The sequence below is a fragment of the Odontesthes bonariensis genome, chromosome 24 (genome assembly GCF_027942865.1).
Source record: "Odontesthes bonariensis isolate fOdoBon6 chromosome 24, fOdoBon6.hap1, whole genome shotgun sequence".
Taxonomy (NCBI): Eukaryota; Metazoa; Chordata; class Actinopteri; order Atheriniformes; family Atherinopsidae; genus Odontesthes; species Odontesthes bonariensis.
This window is the reverse complement of record NC_134529.1, coordinates 7,979,274-7,997,548: the sequence shown is the minus strand read 5'-3', so window position 1 is coordinate 7,997,548 and position 18,275 is coordinate 7,979,274. Positions and strand designations below refer to the sequence as shown.

At 41.4% G+C, this 18,275-nt stretch overlaps 2 protein-coding genes across 4 annotated transcripts; one reads left to right on the top strand and one right to left on the bottom strand.

Annotated features, from left to right (window-relative positions):
• The first annotated feature begins 612 nt into the window (after positions 1-612).
• heca (hdc homolog, cell cycle regulator) lies at positions 613-10,856 on the top strand. The gene is made up of 5 exons (XM_075459804.1): positions 613-1,029; positions 4,599-5,655; positions 7,250-7,416; positions 8,992-9,146; positions 10,363-10,856. Exons 1-5 carry the CDS (start codon positions 876-878, stop codon positions 10,525-10,527), a joined length of 1,698 nt encoding a protein of 565 aa, XP_075315919.1. The 5' UTR covers positions 613-875; the 3' UTR covers positions 10,528-10,856.
• Positions 10,558-18,005, bottom strand: mtif3 (mitochondrial translational initiation factor 3). 3 transcript variants are annotated; one of them, XM_075459805.1, is made up of 4 exons: positions 17,811-18,005; positions 15,543-16,002; positions 12,778-12,929; positions 10,558-12,559 (listed from the first exon to the last, which is right to left on the bottom strand). In XM_075459805.1, the coding sequence occupies exons 2-4, from the start codon at positions 15,997-15,999 to the stop codon at positions 12,320-12,322; spliced, it is 849 nt and encodes a 282-aa protein (XP_075315920.1). In that variant the 5' UTR covers positions 16,000-16,002; positions 17,811-18,005; the 3' UTR covers positions 10,558-12,319. The 3 variants fall into 3 exon arrangements, with proteins under 3 accessions (XP_075315920.1, XP_075315921.1, XP_075315922.1); XM_075459806.1 differs by lacking the exon at positions 17,811-18,005 and adding an exon at positions 17,703-17,777; XM_075459807.1 differs by lacking the exon at positions 17,811-18,005 and adding an exon at positions 16,289-16,552.
• Between the last annotated feature and the right edge of the window lie 270 nt (positions 18,006-18,275).

Below are 18,275 nucleotides of genomic sequence, written 5' to 3'. Positions count from 1 at the left end.
GTAATTTGTGGATAACAAATAAGGTGTTCGCCCTCTACACCACAGGTCAGTGGTTCAGTCACTGGCTCTAACGTAAACTCGGACAAAACACATTTCTCTCGTTAGGACAGAGCAAAAGCTCTTCAGACAGTATATAAAGAGTTGCTGTATGACTATGTGAGAAAGCAATGTGTAAATCACTTTGTAATCACTTTATTTCTTATATTTAAATGTAAATTCATTTATCTATACCAGAATTAAAATCAATCAAATTATTGTTTTATCTTAATTATTTAATATAATCTAATCATTTCCATTTACCCTTCTTTTTTCTTTCTCTCTTTTTTCCCTTTTTGCTTTCGCCTTTTCCCGTTACTCCTTCTAACTGAATGAAAATGCTCACGATGGTTCAGTTCCTTTAATGGTTTATCATTTGCCTTAGAATATCTACTTCTACCAATCCCTTTTTCCTCCTCAATGTTTCCATATTTGACTTTTTATTCTCTGTACACTTTTCTTTTTTTGGTTGTTTTTGGAAAGGATTATCACGCAGGATTGTTTTTCCCACGGAGTCTAAACGCAGCATTAATCATTGACAGCTACTGCTGAGGGGGGGCGGGGTTCCGTGACGTCAGGGGGTGGAAGAAAACAGCAGAGCAGGAATCAAAACAAGAGACGGACACGCCTTCGCACTTAAAGGTTATAGCTTCTTATTTGTTATACCTGCAGCTGAAATCGACCCCGCGGCGCCTCGTCCGAGAGGAGCCCAGCAGGGACCCAGAAAACAGAAAGCGCCAGGAGCCCCTGCAGGAATGGAGTCCACAGAAATGTCAGACAGCGTTGACTGGAGCCGTTGATAGAGGTCGAAAATAAAAGCGACGTACGAATCCTGTAAAATGCCCAACCAGAAGAGCAGCAAGGGAAAGAAAAGCAAACGCACGAACAGCAGCGGAGATGAGCAGGAAAATGGAGCCTGCGCGGCGGCCGCAGCAGGAGGCGCGGCCGCGGCCGCCGCCGCTGCTGCTGCACCCAGGAACGAGCGCTCAAGTGGTAAGAGAGGAAGCGGGCGCAGAGGTAGTGAAGTTTGGAGATGCTGCCTTCCTGCCAGGGAAAGCCCTGGCTGTCTGCACGACTGTGGCATGCATGCACTGCACCGCTGCAAATGTTGATACCCCCTTACATTCGTGCATGGAGAGGTTTTTTTTTGGCAAACACAGGTTTCTCTGGTCGATGCAAGGCCTCGTATAAACTGGCTGATTTGCGTGTTTGTAATTCAGAGAGTAGCTGTTGCTCAACTGCGCTGTAACCTCAGTTGGTAACACTGATTTTAAAGGCTGCTGCGGTTTGTTTTGGTGCAGGAAGATCGTGGAAACCAGTTGCAACATTATTTAAGGGGTGCTGCTCGGTCTGTCATATTTATAATCGATGACTGCACACTGTTGAATTTGGCTCTCCTCCTGCAGGCCTTAGCTGCCTTTCCAGACGCGCACCTTGTCCACAGTTTGTGGCCTTGTTCCTCAACAGCAATACTGACACCTCACCGCTTGTGTGCGCATTCAAATTCAACTTCATCCTGCACACACACGCGCGCACAACTTGAGAAGTCATCCTTCTTGGCTCCATGCACTCCTACAAACTGCACAAATATGGCTTTTGCAAATTTCACGGCGTGGCAAATCCACTCATATTTAGATTAGTGCGATATTACAGGTTGAGACAATAAAACCTCTTTATTGCGTCACTGTGTGGACCTGTGTGACTGCATGAACGCCAAAAGCACTTCTCTGATTTTACACTTCAATTAAAATGAACAAAATAACATCATGCAAGTTAGTTACAGTCATACAGTTTTGAAAAGTGCATTTTTATTCATTTAAAAAACGTAAATCTGTGAAGAGCATTTGGAATTAGTCATATAAATGACTGAGTCAGTATAAATCAGAGGCAAAACATTAGATGGTGTCCGCCTCTCAAATGTGACAGTTGCTGCTTTTTCTTGTCTTGAAATTTAGTGAAGTCGGTTTACTTTGAACAAAAAGAGACAATATGTCGCTTGAGGCTCTTGATAGGCTCTCTGTCTGAAGTAAAACCAGAAAAAAGTTGGGACACATATCTAATGCTGAAGGTGAGATATTTGAACGATTCATGAAAAATATTAAAAAAGACTGTGTGGCATCCCCTCCTCTTTAACAACAGTCTGTAAACATCTGGGAACTGAGGAGACCAGCTGCTATTCATTTTCTGCTGTGTCTCTTGCACACAGAGATGTCTCCAGATTCTCTGAATCGTTTGATGATGTTATGTACTGTAGATGATGGAAAACTCAAAGTCTTTACAATTCTGTGAAGAAGAACATCATTTTTAAACTGCCCAACAATGCGTTTGCAGACTTCCGAACCTCTGTCCACCTTTACTCCTGAGGGACTCTGCCTCTCTGAGGTGCTCTTTTTAATACACGTTTAATACGTTGCAACATGTTCCTCCCAACTGTTTCTTTTTAGTATCTCTTTTTCTTTCCCTGTTGCTGATGTCTCAACTCAAATTTAAGAAGAGCTAATATTTTCAATGAAACAGCAAAATGTCTCACTTTCAACGTTTGACATGTTTCTAAGTTACGCTGTGTGGGTTATGAGATTCCAAAGCATTTGACTTTTTTGTATCATTGTGAGTTGTGATCAAGATGTTTGAGAAGATTGATTCGTGCTGACGCTTTAACTGACTGTAGTACTTTATCAGTTGATGCGCAGAAATAAAAATCCCCCTTTTTCTCTACACTGTGGTGAGTTACAGAGAGCTGACAGCGTACCGGAAAAGGAAGGAGGAAATACCCCCCCCCACACACACACACCCACAGTGTGTTATCATGTGCTACTCCTCGCAGAGACTGTGTGCCCACATTTTGCTTGATTCACATCCAGCCTCGACAGTTGGCAGGGCTTGAATAGAGCTGCTCACAAGCTCTGATGACCCAGTTGAATTTCACAAATAGATTCCAATGAGGACTTTGAAATGACTCTTTAAATATTTTCACCTTGTGATGTGTTTGTTGTAATGAAGCTTGTGAAGATGAGACTGCTTTGAAGGCACTGCTGTCCGTCTCTGTCAGTGCCGTTGATATAATGTGACCCGAAATGGAAAGAATTTATTAAAAGATAGATACTTTCTTACAGCTTTAACTCATGATCAGGCCTTGTCTGTAAAATCCTAACACTGTTTATTCAGTTGGTGGTCTTTAAAGTCTCTTGAGAAGCTGAAACCCCTAGATATGACACTAATGTAACTAAAGTGACCGACATCTGCTGGATCCGGCATCTTAAATTTTGCTTGTTTTTTAGGTAAAACCACCGGTTTTAGGCCTTCAACTTGTTCCTCAAACTAATCGAACTAATCTGTTGAAAATGAATGATAAATAGAAATAAACATTTGTTGCGGAACTATTTCTGATGCGAGACAGACCATTTTGATGGTTCTACTGATTATTGTGGTTCAGAGATACTGCATGGGTGTTCGTAAACTGATCAATTATTTATGATATGAATAATTAAAAAAACAATTTTTTTCCCGTTTTCAGCTTCACAAATCCACAAGTAGAAAATAAACCTAAAGATGATAAAGAAAGATTGGGTTCTTTAGCAGTAAAAACAGACATGCTTCTGCTGCAGACATCACAGTATGTGGTCAGGAACATTCCTGGAAACCATCTCCTGTAATCTCAGTTCTGTTATTAACCTCGACTATGCAAAGATAAAACAACATCTACACAAGAATACTGCCGCCTTCTCTGGCCCTGGGGTGATTTAAGATGAGCTAAGGTGATTAATCAAAATTTGAAATTCCTTCTGGAAATCATTGACTGGTCTAAGGCTCAGAGCCCAGCATACATGATGGTATGGGGGGTGTATCAGTGCGTATAGCATAGATAGCTTGCACATCTGGTAAGGAACCATTAAGGCTGGATGAATTAAACAGATTTTAGAGTAATATATGCTGCCACCCGGATGTGTTTTTCACTGGAGGCTTACTTATTTCAGCAGGATGATTCCAAGGCACAATTTGCACGTTTTTGCAACAGCACGACGTCCTGGAGCTAAACTGGCCTCCCTGCAGTCTAGACATGTCACACATTAATGATATTTAATGCATTGAAGTGCAAAGAATACAAAAAGGACATGAATATGAAGAAAGAATAGAAACTACAGCATCTGGCTGCCAAACTTTGTCATTAAAAAAAGAAGCGGTTGTGGGGCATCAAAATAAAAACGATCATATATTTTCTGTGAAACACTTGAGTTTCTCAGGGTTCAACATTTGATATGTTGTCTTTGTACTGTTTTCATGATAAATAATAGTACATTGACGTATAAATATTTTGAATAAGCGGACTAAGATATTCTGAGGCAAAAACACTGAGTAACATTTATTAACGTCATATTTATGAACTAATGAATGGATTGAACACTCCCACTGTGAGACACTAATCACTGTGAAATTTGTAACTCAAATGTTTAAATGATCAACCAAAGTATTATTTGTTTAAGTGGAAGAAATGAGGATTTTTTTTGGGGATGTTGTGATGAGAACTCAACATGATAATAATCCTTTCTCTCCTGCTCATTCAGAGGCCCAGTGTGCCTCTCCTCTGGGCTGCAGCTTTGGCCGGGCCATCTACCTGGAGAAGGACGACTACCAGCGGGTGCAGTGCAACAACGAGCTCTGCGCTTACGGCAACTGGATGCACCTGCAGTGCTTCTACGAGTGGGAGAGCTCCATCCTGGTCCAGTTCAACTGCATCGGTCGTGCTCGGTCCTGGAACGAGAAGCAGTGCCGGCAGAACATGTGGACCAAGAAGGGCTACGACCTGGCCTTCAGGTTCTGCTCCTGCCGCTGTGGACAGGGCCACCTGAAGAAAGACACCGACTGGTATCAGGTGAAACGCATGCAGGACGACCGCAAGAAGAAGCCGTCGGAGAGGAGCAGTAGCAGGACTGGGGCCTGTGGAGGGGCTGCGAGCTCCAGGGAAGGGTTTTTTGAGGAGCCCAAGAAAAGTAAACCTATAGGAGGAGCAGTAGGAGGCAAACTCGCTCACAGGGCGTCCAGTCAGGAGTTACCTCGAAGACAATCATTGGACCGACAGAACTCTACAGAGAGAGCGGGCACTTTAGGAGGAGGAGCACATGCACCAGGAGGGCCTTTCCCCCTGGTGCCCTCTCAGAAATCTCCATGTGACTCCCCTGGACAGTCTCCTCCAACCGGCTTTACCTTCTCCCAAAGTCCTCTCGGATTGGGAGGTGGAGGAGCAAGTCTGCGGGGGTCCCGTCAGCTGGGTGAGTTCCTCAAATCTGCCGTCCACATGGACCCACAAAGGAAACAACTACTGGTCGGGGGGGCTCTGAGTCGGGGAGGTGGCTGCTCTTTGGGAACCCCCGGCAGTGGAGCTGGTGTTCCTCACCTGGACCCTGGGTCTGTTCTTCCTCTCCACCTGTCCTTCGCCCTGCCGCTGCACCACCGGCTCGCCCCTGGCAGCGGAGGGGATGCTACCCACCCGCACCCGGTGCAGTTCCTGAGGAGGCTGGACCTCTCGGAACTCCTCACCCACATCCCTCGCCATAAACTCAACACGTATCATGTTCGCATGGAGGACGACACCCACGCAGGCCAGGGGGAGGAGCTGCGCAGGTGAGGCTTCTGGGAGCTGTAGTTTCTCATATTTGGCTTAAAAAATGTTACCATAACAAAGGTAAGCTGTCAAAAATGATCCTCCTGGTTTTTTAGCCTAATTTGTTTTGCAGGCATTTGATAACAGATGCTGAACGCATACTCGGTGTCAAATATGACCTATTATTACTGTGATATTTAAAAAAAGTTGGCCAGATTGTCCGCTGATTCATATTTAGAATAACCATTTCTCTCTATTCTTATTCTCTAAGAAACATTTTCAGTGTCTATATGTTGGAGTCTGAATTTGATCTAAATCTCAGTCTTCATTAAGTTTTTATTTATTTATTTAAACTGCTTATTAAGGTTTTACAGTTTTTAATAATCTCCTAAATCAAAGTAGAGCACAGCCCGTTGTTGTTGTTGTTTTTTTCTCTGCAGCCAAAGAACAAAAGTTCACACATTCCTGTTCATATAGCACTTAGCATATAGTTATAGCTCAGGAGGAAGAGTTGAAGGTTGTTGAAGGTTGTTGGTTCAAGCCCCAGCTTGACCAGTTTACACGTCAAAGTGTCCTCAGTCAGGACACAAACTCCACATTACCCATAAATGTGTCAATTCTAAGTTACTGTGGATTCTGCATTGAAATGAAAACTTAGGGCACTGAGAATGTGAACAACTTCAATTCACATCAAATTCATTCCCCTCATGTCATTTTCCACTTTGCACACTCTCACTTCCTCCACTCGACCACTCTGCATCTTAGCCCCACCCACCAGTGAGGTGAGGTGACAGGCATTTCAGCAAAATGAGACGTCCTTGATGACAGCTTTGCATCTAATCCTTGTCTGGTGGCAGCACACAGCTGTGTCCTCGCTGATAGCTCCTCCAGCGAGCCTCCTCTCTTCATGCTCCTCCAGTTACATTTCAGGGATTGAAATATCCATTAAATATTTGACTGTAAACGATTTCTGTGTCACAAGCAGGAGGACAGCGGTGAGAGGAGATGAGGAGGCTTAGATTAGTGGAATGGACAATTCACTTCTGTGATATTAACTTTTATCCATCATTTGATTTTCTCCACCGTTGTAAAAATGTGAATATCATAAATCACAGTTGTGGAAATGATTGACTTTATAATGGAATTTTTTTCTAATTTATCATTTGTAATAACAACATATATATTTTTTTAAATCGAACTTTTTTTTTTTTTGTACTTTAATATTTGAATTTAGAGCTCCTTGTAACAATTTGTCTTGTTTTGCATCTTTTTCTGTCTGCAGGTGAGTTTTTGGTTCATTCTTTAGTCCAATTATTCAGTGAGTCCTTATGTGAGTCATGTCAGTTAAGAATTACATCGTTTAGTGTGAAGGTGTGATTCACCGATGTGATGAGTGATAGAATAATTGTTGTGGTCTTTGTATGGGGTTTGTTTCCATTCTAAAAAAGGCTGTATGAAGCACTACAAGATCATTCCAGAAGGTACAAGAGGATGTTTTTAAATTTTGCTCCTGCTAAAACCATACTTTGGAAAAACGTGCTACAGAAAGCTGCCCGAGCAGTCCAGTGGAAGTGAGTTTCTGACTGTTTTTATTGTGTCCTTGTTGTACTTTAGGTTTATCCTGTCTGCCCTCAGTGCGAGCCAGAGGAACGTGGTCAACTGTGCGCTGTGCCACCGCTCACTGCCTGTCTTTGAACAGTTTCCTCTGGTCGACGGGACGCTGTTTCTTAGCCCGTCACGCCACGATGAGATTGAGTACGATGTCCCCTGCCACCTTCAAGGTCAGGTTTTTAAAGAGCAACATGTAAAAGTAAAGAGTTTTGTATATATATAGCAATTAATTTGTTTTCCGGCATTTATTTTACCTGAGCAAACAAATACAGGCAGCTAGTATCATTTGTCGGTTGTTCAGTGACAACAGAGCAATGTTTTACAGGCAACGTTAGCTTTTTTTATTTCCTGAAAGCTTTCCTCTTGCAAAGACATAGATCACATGTCCGAGCTGGCCTTTGGATGCTGTCTTTGCAGAATGTTCAGAAGCTACTTTTCTGTCCCAATGCAGCCAATCCAAGACACAAAAGGAGGTCTTTTTCTTGCTGCTGGTTCTTGGTGTCAGTTTGGGGTGTCAGGACCAAACACTGTTGGATGTGCTATCCACTCTCATAATACAGCTTGGATTTAGAAACAAGCTGCCATTTCCAATCAAAAGCAAGAAGTATGTTACTTGGCACAAGTATATTTGGAACATGAACACTCATAAGATAAAGAAGGGATGCTGACAAACACTGCCCTTGTAAGGCTTCCAGAAATGTACCACTCACAGGAAAGTGGGCTTTACCAAGGGGTCGCCTTAAGGCAGTATGAAATAAATAAGGATTTTTTAAACTGTATCTTATGCAAAGTGACTGTAGTCGAGTCCCAGAATAAAAATAGATGATATTATCGCTACTCTGTGCTCAGACTGTTGCAGCGTTCCTAAAATAAAGAAAGATGGGTCCTTCACTCCACAGTGTATTTAGACATGAAAGCTTTTCCTCTGGCTTCTGCACAGTCCAGCATGAATGTGAATGAGCACAGCAGCAATATGGAGCTTCTTTGATGTACTACACCCCACCCCAAGCTTTGATATCTGTGTCCTTGATATGCATAAATATGAAAGAATTATTCAGTTTTCCATCTCCTTCGGTCTACCCGAATGGAAATGCTGGCGAAGGAGAAGTGTAAATGGTCTCACACACATCTAAAATAGGGTTGGGTGACTATGACTACTATATTGTGATCATTTTGTCAGAGTGGCTATTGCTATATTTTAAATTTTTCATTTAGAAATAACATTTTGAGCTTCCATCTTGCCTTTAGAAAAGAGGGATGCAGTCCTTTTAAGCAAGTTCAGAAAAAAAACACCAGAAATTCTGAAATTGTGTAACTGCATGTAATAAACTGGCAAGTAGTATAGCTTTTGAATGTATTTCACTTAATTTTGAACAGTTCTTTACTGCTTTTTTTTTTTGGCTCACTCTTGACAGCATGGGGCTGAGGAGGTTTCCTCCTGACTGCTCTTTTAGGAAATAAAATCACATCAGCAGGGAAATCTGGCACCACGGTATTATTTATTGGTGTTTTCCATCCTGACTGCTTTAGTGTAGACCTGCCAAAGTTAATTGATCAATTAATCAAGCACAAAATAAATAGGTAAATGAAAATGTAACTTTTTAAGCAAAAATGCTGCTAATATTTAACACATTTGGATTTATAAGCACCGCTCTGGTCTGCATACTGTATAAATTGATTCAGAATTACCCCGATGACCTTTTATTTTAAACTAAGCTAATAGTTCCTCATTCTTCTTGCAACAGGTAGGTTAATGCACCTCTACGCCATCTGCGTGGACTGTCTAGAGGGCGTCCACAAGATTGTGTGCATCAAGTGCAAGTCACGCTGGGACGGGAGCTGGCATCAGCTGGGTACCATGTACACCTACGACATACTGGCTGCGTCGCCGTGTTGCCAGGTAGACACATTGATATCTCAGGGGTTGCGATTAAAACAGGGAAAGCAGTAACTTGACAAAACAAAGACAAAAAGATCAAATCAAACACCTGATTCCTCCTCTCAGGAATCCAAAAGCAGTAATCTTCATGTCCATGTCTCACCTTGTACTCTGGGCCAATCTGACATCTAATGAAATGTACATTTCAAATTTCCCATTTGAGTGGAGCTGGTTCAGGATGGTCGGCGGTGTTTGATCAGACCGCTCTGAGCAGACTGGGCTTTTCCTGGAAGAAAGCAGCTTCTGCTTTCACAGGAAATGTGTCAACGTGCCCAAAGTAAAAAGATCTCTGAGCCAGCTTTCATTTTTAGGATTATGATAAGTCAGTCCCGTGTTTACAGCATGTTTTACTGCTGCTTTTAAGCAAAAACAGGAATTCTCACTGTGAACAGTACCAGGGTAGGAATATTTAGACAACGTGATGTTGATTTAAAGGTTTGCTCAGCGTTGTCTGTCCCTGAATTTTAAATAGATGTGCAAACACAACTTTGAAGTCACGTTCTGTACTTGTTGCTGCAGCTATTTCTTGTATACTAGACGTGAATGACAACAGAAAGATAAGTAAACTTATCAGAACTTTGGCTTTGCTTTGCTACGAAGGTACCGGTACCTTATGACAATTTTTGTTGTCGAGGTTGTTAAATTGTATGGTCCAATACAGTTGATCCGACTATCAAAATACCCAAAGTGCTCTTTTACAACAATTTCAAACACTTTTTTTTTCATAGCACAGCCATATCCACCCACGTTTCTTCCTTGTGAGCCAAACAGTCGTGTAAACGTAGCTCTGCATGAAAGAGAGGTTAAAGAAACTATGAGAAAAAAGAAAAGATCATCTGAAAAATTCTTTGTTTTGAACTCACGAAAGTCTGCACATCAAAATAAACTTAAATCACAAGAAGGAAAAGCACTGAATGAGATTGCAGAGTGCTGGTATGAACTCCTATATCAGGATATTATGATAAATAATATTCAGTTTTCTTGAACCTGCAAAGTACATGTTGCGGAGTAAAATGGGTTTTTATCTGTGAACTTTTGTCTTTTTCTTTATCACTTTGAATGAAGAGCGTGGGTTATAAATAAATGGAGTTTGACTTGGCCTTTATTTTGTCTAAGTTACTTTTGCTTGCGGCTTGAACTCCGTCTGTTACCCGACCCGTTTGCTGTGTATCCTCAGGCTCGTCTCAACTGTAAGCACTGCGGGAAGCCGGTGGTGGACGTTCGAGTCGGAATGCAGTATTTCTCCGAGTACAGCAACGTCCAGCAGTGCCCTCACTGCGGCAACCTGGACTATCATTTTGTTAAACCTTTCTCCTCCTACAAAGTGCTTGAGGCTTATTGACAAATGTTTTAATGCATGCTAGTTGAGCTGCTTTTGTTTTTTTTCTAACACAATCTAGGAAAGATATTATTTTTGGGGCCTTAAGGTGGTTTAATAGTTTTAAGTTCTCTCTGTTTTTTTTATGTATGGAAAAAAGTATGTCGCTGGTTTAAAGAGAAAAGTTCTAAGGCAGCGTCTCTGCTGTCGGAGAGAAGTGTTGATAAAGTGTGGAGCTGACATTCAAGTCAAGCAAACACATTTATCTGTGACAAGTGAATGTAATTGTATGCCAAATTTGCTTTTATTTTTTACCAAAAACAATCCTAAATAAAGATAAAGATTCACACTGATGTTGGTTTGACTTTTTTTCTTTCTTTTTTTTTAAAGGAGCATCTTCAACCATGACAAATTCATTCCAACTTCCGTTGCATCTTATTGCATCTTGTACAACTAGCATAAAAAAAAAAAGAAGCCAGAAATGCCTGATGTGATGAATAACAGGAGCTCGCTTGGGCCAAAAATCCCTGCAATCCCAAACATGCATACGAACATACCTTTGCAAGCCAGAGACACTTCCAGTGTTCTTCCTCCCAAAGAAAAATTTGATAAACTCCTCAGAGAGATGAAGGATACTTCCTCATATGGGATGCACTTTGTTATTTCACAGTTTTAATGAGAGTGATGCTGAAGTGAATGTTTTTAACAAGCTTCATCTTTGTCCATACTCCAACTATCCAACAAGGTTTTTGTGTTCTCTTGTTCACAATGAAAACAAACAGCGATGATCAGGTACAACGGCACATTTAACCATCCCAAGATATCCTGGCTGCATGGGGTCATAACTTTGTAGCTTGATAATCGTTTCTCTCTGTATTTTTTTTTTTTTGCGTATCTATTCAGAAACTTTATTGTTTTGTCTTTTTGTAGTCGTTTTCATGGTCATTTCGTGTCTGGTTTACCTAATATGTGCCTCCTTATCTGTTCTCTCCTCTTGCTTTGACGTATAAATTTACCTCTGAGAAAAGTCTTTTCAGCATCCCGAATATCTAAAGATAACGTGACACTTTAATCCCACATTGTATGTTGAATAAGAAACAAACATGTGTGTGTCCAATGGAGTTATTCTTGGGTTATTCTTTTTATGGGAGTATAAAAAGTCATTTTCCTCCCGCTGCAGTTATTCTTAGCATTTTTAAGGTAATTTTGTTTCATCTTTTGATTGATTAATTGTCATAATTTGCACATTTGTAGCTATTTTGCAGGTATTTGTTGTCATTTTCTTTGTTTTTGTAATCATTCTGCTTTTTTTTTTAAGCTTTCCTAGGCTCTCTCTTTGGGTCTATTGGTATCCTACTGATGTTTTCCTTTCGTATCAGTATTCATTTTGAGTCTATTTGTAGTTATTTTCTACGTATAATTTTCGAGTTTTACAGTTTTGTGTCCCCGTTAGGTAACTGTGCCCCATTTCGCATACTTAGTTGTATTTACAGTTATGTAGCATGTTAAATTTTCAAGTTTTATTGTTTTGCGATTGTTTGTGGGTGTCTATGTTAATGCTTTTGGAGTTTTCCCTCTTTTTCTGTATAACTTTGTGTCCCTTTGTAGTCACCTGATTGACTTGACAACAAGACATTAAGAGTAACTGCTGCACAAGAAGTACCATGAACCCTTGAGCCCTCCATTCTGTGCCCAAAGTGCCCTTCCAGCAGTCCATCCATCCATGTTGAATGCTATTGCACGACAGAGTCTGATTGATGAACCAGACTGTGACATTAGGCACTGACTTACTTTAGTAAAGGGTGTTATTTTCTAATCACATCCCTGCTGTTGTGTCTGTGCTGCTCTCAGGAGCAGTTTTACTCTGATGGGCCTCAGAACTGGAGCTAGCAGTTTGCGACTCAGCAGCTTTGTTCTTTTCTATTTGCGACAGTTCCTTCGCTGACGGCGGTCGAAGGATGCACATGGCCGCCTGACCGTCTCTTATGACTTTTGGTCTGGAGACGAAGCCCACCGTTACATCCATTTGTTCCACCATTTGCTCCAGAGCGTCGCCCTGCAGGAAGAAAACGCAAATGGTGTCACTGTTATGGGTGGATGTTTTGGGGGATATTCCTCCAATGACCTTTCACCCGATATGACCTTTAGAGAAAAGTCAACTGTGCAGTTTAGGAAAACTGCGATAGGTGTTATATTTTTTCCTGTTTTCGTCTCATGGCCATCACACAGCCAACATTCATGAAATATGAACATCATCTTTGTTTTCATCCTCACCAGGTTAACCCCAGTGTTTGCATGTCCTGCCCGCAGAGTGATCCGAACATGCTGTTTCTTATCCAGCCAGGTCTCCACTTGTTTCAGTTTGGTGGTGAGGTCATGGGATGCAATGCCAGCTGAAAAGGCCAGCTCCTTCATCTGCACAGGAGCTGAGGAAATAACGCAGGAGTGGTCACTTACTTTGCAGGGCAATGAATAAAAAAGGTTTGTCTGGCATGTCGTCGACAAACAATTTGTTGTCATTACAGCAACTAAACTAATTTTACCTTCCAAACTAATTGGTTCTTTTTTCCCTATTTTTTGCTGGTTTTACTCTACAGCCTCAACACAAACAATCTGGCAGATGGAGGCATCAACGGACAGGCAACTCAATGGCTAGGAGCTTAGCAGCACTAGGTGCTTCTTTCAAACAGCTAAGTATAGCGATGGAATTATTCCAAATGTGACAGACACTTAAATCTATTTAAGGGAAACTCCTTCACTCCTGTCAGCTCCTTAAAGTTTCTGTTGTGGAAAGAAATCCCACTCAAAAGAAACCTGAAGCCTCTTGTGTTTGCTCTTGCAGAAAACAGCTTTACAAGAGGCTGGAAGAACTGAGTGAGGCTACATTCCACTTAGAATAAATGTTGGTGGCTCACCCTGGCAGAAGGGAACTGAAGGGGGCGAGCTTTGGAAATTCTTAGCTTTTCAAACATTAGTTTCCATCATTTGCGACGTAGAAAACATTTAAAATGTTTCACCGACTCGTGAAGCTGGGAATAACTGATAGAAGGGTGCTGGAGGAATGGGAATTGTAACAAACTCATTTTTTACAGTTTGTGTGTTACACCTCAGAGATTAAAAAAAAAAAAAAAAATCATAAAAAACATCTAAACATATTGTCAACATATGGGAAAGCTTTTGGCTGGATTCTAATTACAATAGTATAGATTAGACGTAGTTTTGGATTAAATGTGTACATTCAAAGCTTCTTCTAGTATATTAGACAGATGGAGATGTGTGCTTTTGTATGTGTGAGAAGTGGTGCCTTGTTTAAAAGTCTTACTTTTTTATTTTCATTTAAAAGCAAAGTCAGTAAATTACAGAAAAAACAAACTCCCTGCGTCCTTTTACACTGATCGCCTTCATCTTCGCACAGTAGTGATTACTTCCTGTGACCAAATGATACCATCAGATTTTAAGAGGAATACGTACGACAGCATATCCTAAAGTCCTGATCTGTGTGAATTAACACCAAAAACTAATGCCCCTTTTCCACCGAACATTTTTGTACCGGTACGGCTCTACACGGTACGACTCTACCCTGATTGGGAGCTTTTCATTCGCGGGTTGAAGGTGGGACCCATTACGATTTTTAGTACCGGTACACACCTGCGAGAGCAACAGAGAATAAACAGAATTGTGAAGATGGAAGACCAGAGAAGGAAAGCCAACCCATGGACGATGAGACCTGCAGACCTTTCTGTGTGTGGTGGCCGAGGACCGCATACAGAAGGAACTGGACGGAGTGACACGAAATGAGAAGGTGTTCCAGGATATAGCCAAGCTGATGGCTAGCCATGGCAATCACCGGAATTCTCAGCAGTGCCGAGACAAACTGAAGAAGCTGAAGAGTGAGACAAGCTGAAGAGTGATTACCGGCAGATAAAGGACCACAACAGCCGGAGTGGGTCAAACCGAAAGACATGGAAGTGGTTTGACCAAATGGACGGCATTTACGGTCACCGCCCGGCGAACGGCATGGATACGGCGACGTCTTTGTTGGAGGCGATGGAAAATGGTAAGTGTTGTTCTTATCCCCTTGGTGCAACGCTTATATCTTAACAAATGCATGTTTTATATCGTAACAAATACATGTTCAGTCTTTAACTTGTGTAAAAAGTTACACAGGTGTCTAATGTAAGTTGTTCTGAGTGAGCTCGCAAACAACGCTGTTTTGGATTGCTAGCACAGTGTCTCACCTATGCGGTTACGTGGATGCGTTTCGTATGTTCGCACTTTTTATTTTCCCTCAAGACTCGGTTTGTGCAACCGATGAGTGTTCGGTTGCTGAGGTCAGCGAAGATCCTCCAATCCCGCAGGCTTCAGAACCGACACTGGCATCGCAATCTGCAGCTGAGGCAACAGCTGATCTGCATTCCACCGGCACCAACACTGGCGTCGACGCCTGTATCTGAGACAACTCCTGCTGTTTACTTTTGTACTGTCTTTTTTAATAAAGAGCTTGGTTTAACTAAACAATATGAATTGTCAACTGCATTACACATTACACTCCATCGTTGTGTTTACTTTTGACTAACCGCGGCGTGACACTTTGTAGTCGCCTGAAACCGACGTCACGTTAGTGGTGAACGGGCCGACTCCGCCCACTTCCAGGTCACGGTTTGTGTTGAAAAGGAAATGGTACTGGTGTCGTGTAGTGTAGTGTCGCGCTAGTAGAGTAAGGCTAGCTCGGGGGTGGAAAAGGGGCGCTAATCTCCATAACGGCACCTTTAATTAAGACACAAGGGCTGATTGTTCAACATGACATCTATAAATCCATGAAGAGTAACAATAAACATGTTCCCGCGCAGCCTTATTTTGGCTTGTTCATTTGTTTTGAATCTATAGAAAGTCAACCTGAAGTACCAAAGTTTATATAGATCCAATGAATTTGAATGATTTCACAAAAATAAACTCCCTTCTGCTGAACAAGTACAAGGTAAATATGAGAAACGTTTTCCCAACTTCAACGCAACGCTGTATCAAACCAGTCTGCGTACCTGCCTTCGTCTTGTTCTTCTCCCGCAGTTTCAGCTGCTCTTCGTGGATCTGTTTGCCGCTCATCAGCCGGTACACCGGGGGCTCTTTGTGTTCACTCAGTAGCACCAATTTCAGACTCTTCTCATCCATGACTCTGATCACATCTGCTCGATGCATGATACCCAGGTTCTCACCAGTCTCACTGATCACCTGAATCTCTCGCTGAGGGATCTTACGGCCAACACTGCTAATAGAGGCATGAGCTCTGGGATCCTGCTTCTTTTTCTTGGGTGTAGGAGTCTGTTCTGTATCATCAATCGCTGTGGAGAAAGGAGACCGTCTCCATGAAGCAGCAACGATGTTGTGTCTTTCGCTGCATATAGTTAATCTTGATGCTGGCGTCCAGTAGCCGGGCCTGCCGATGCACAAAGTTCTCCCTGCATGGCTAAGAAGCCACCTCACACAACCTGCAGACATATCCTGGTTGAAAAGGGAAGAGAGAATGTGATAATAGGAAATTGCGAATTCATATCTTGCCTGAAAAAAATGGAAATAAGTGCAGAGATTTAAAAAAAAAAAAAAAGGTGTAAACATTCATAGAAAGCAGAGTTTGAACAAGCTTGAAAGTTGCCAATTGGTATGAGTGCATTTATTCTTCAACGCAGCCTGAACCCTTTTAGATGAGCTTTCTTGTCATTTAATCCCAGGAACAGTTCTCCAGGCTTCTTGAAGGACATCCCAAAGTTCTTCTTTAGATGTCAGCTACCTTTTATTCCGTTCTCTGTCAAGGTGATCCCACACTGCTTCAACAATGTTGAGGTCCGGGCTCTGGGGAGGATTCATCCCTCCATCAGACCTGCTGCCACTGATTTTCAGCCCACTTCTTGTGTCCTTTGGCACAGCTCAGCCTTTTCTCCCTGTTTCCCTTCCTTAAGAACGGCTTCTTGACAGCCACCCTTCCATGGAGACCATTTTCTTTCAGGACACACTGGACAGGATGCTGATATATGCCAAGTTTTCAGCTAATGGCTCATTGGGAATCACCATGTTGCCATCTGTAAAAAACTGTGTTTACTAAAGAAATGGGAACTCATTTTTCTGTCTTTGCGACAGGCTGCTAGTAACAAAGTTCCAAAAGATACAATTAAAAATGGGCTCTTAGCTAAGATGTCTAGACACAACACTGTTTCATCTCTTGAGTTAGGAGCCTTTATTTTTTTATGCCTGAATAATTCATAGGTCAATGTTAAGTGACTTAAATTGCCAGGTAAAATGACTGGACTGAAACTAAGTGAAAATTTAGTCAATGTCCCAAGAAAAACTTTGAGAGATCTTCAGAAATCCAGAAGAACTGTTGCTCAAAACCACTTTAAAAGTTTACAAGAAAGTCTGGCACGTTAGATGGTAAAAAAAACATAAAGCAACTCATTAAACAAGCCAAGACATATTACCAAATTGCCAGGATCTGCACTGTCATACACCAATTAGACTACATGATTTTCTAATTGTTTTACACTTTCTTGCTAGGTTCAGCTACAACAAAATAAGAAAGACACAAAGAAAGAAAGAAAGATACCAGCTGAGGGCCAAATGTGAGCATATTTTGGGTTTGGCAGATATATTTGTATACACATAAACTGTGATCAACAATCAGGCAGCTGATCAATAAACTGAAATTAACCTGCCAGCATGTCAGTGAATCATATCACAGCACATTCCAAATCCACAGTATTTATCATTTTTTTTCAGATAAGTGATTATGAGATGAAGTTATTTAGGTATTTTTTAATACACAGGTTGTGTTTTTAGTTGAAAGGGTGAAGTGTGAAGTTGTCTTTCAACTCACGATTCAATATTATATCTGTAGTGTTGATAAAGATGAGTTTGCCCACTAACAATTGAAGATAAATCCTAGAGAAAATTCATCAGTGCATTAATCAACAACCAACTGATCGGAGTTCATTAAATGCCTTAAATGTATAAACCTATTCCAAATGACTTTTAAATTATTTAAACAGTAGCCTGAGACCTTTATAATGACTGCATATTATAATAATAATAATAATAATAATAATAATATGACAGAAACAGTCAAGTTAAATCTAATGAACAGTCCAAATGTCAGGTGTCCTCGACACTTCTTCTTTGATTAAACTAATAGCACAGTAGGTGTCACAAACCTTTTTATATGCACAAATGCGCTAATTAGCAGACATGCTAATATATTTGTCCTCGACAGCAAATAAAACCCTCTCAGTGTGTCTTAAAATTGGGCTTGTTTTACTCACTGTAGATCAATGTCGTTTATCTGTGCTTTCCGTGCGCAGCTGCAGGGGGACTGTTGTGTCTTCTTCCGTGGTTCACTTCTTCGTTTAATTCTACCGGAACATGCGACAGAAAAGCGGTGTGCTGCCCTCCTGAGGACAAAGGAGGACACGACGGCAAACCATAACAGGGTCAGCTCTATCAAAAGCATCAAGAATACAATGTGAGACTGTTGTAGTTTGACTTGGCAAACAGTTAGATCGGTGAAAGAGGTTTTGCCACCAGTTAAATGAAAAAGTTCGTCATACACGGAACATAATTAGCATTTTATGTAAAGTCCTGTTTCTGGCTCATTTGGATTTATTCATTGGTGTGGCCTGATGGGGGTTTGTCATGGCATCGAGCAAAGGGCAGCATACTTTATAGGGAGCTGGTGCTCTTCAGTAGAAATGAGCAAGACACAAAAGGCAAAATGCGGGGAAAATAAT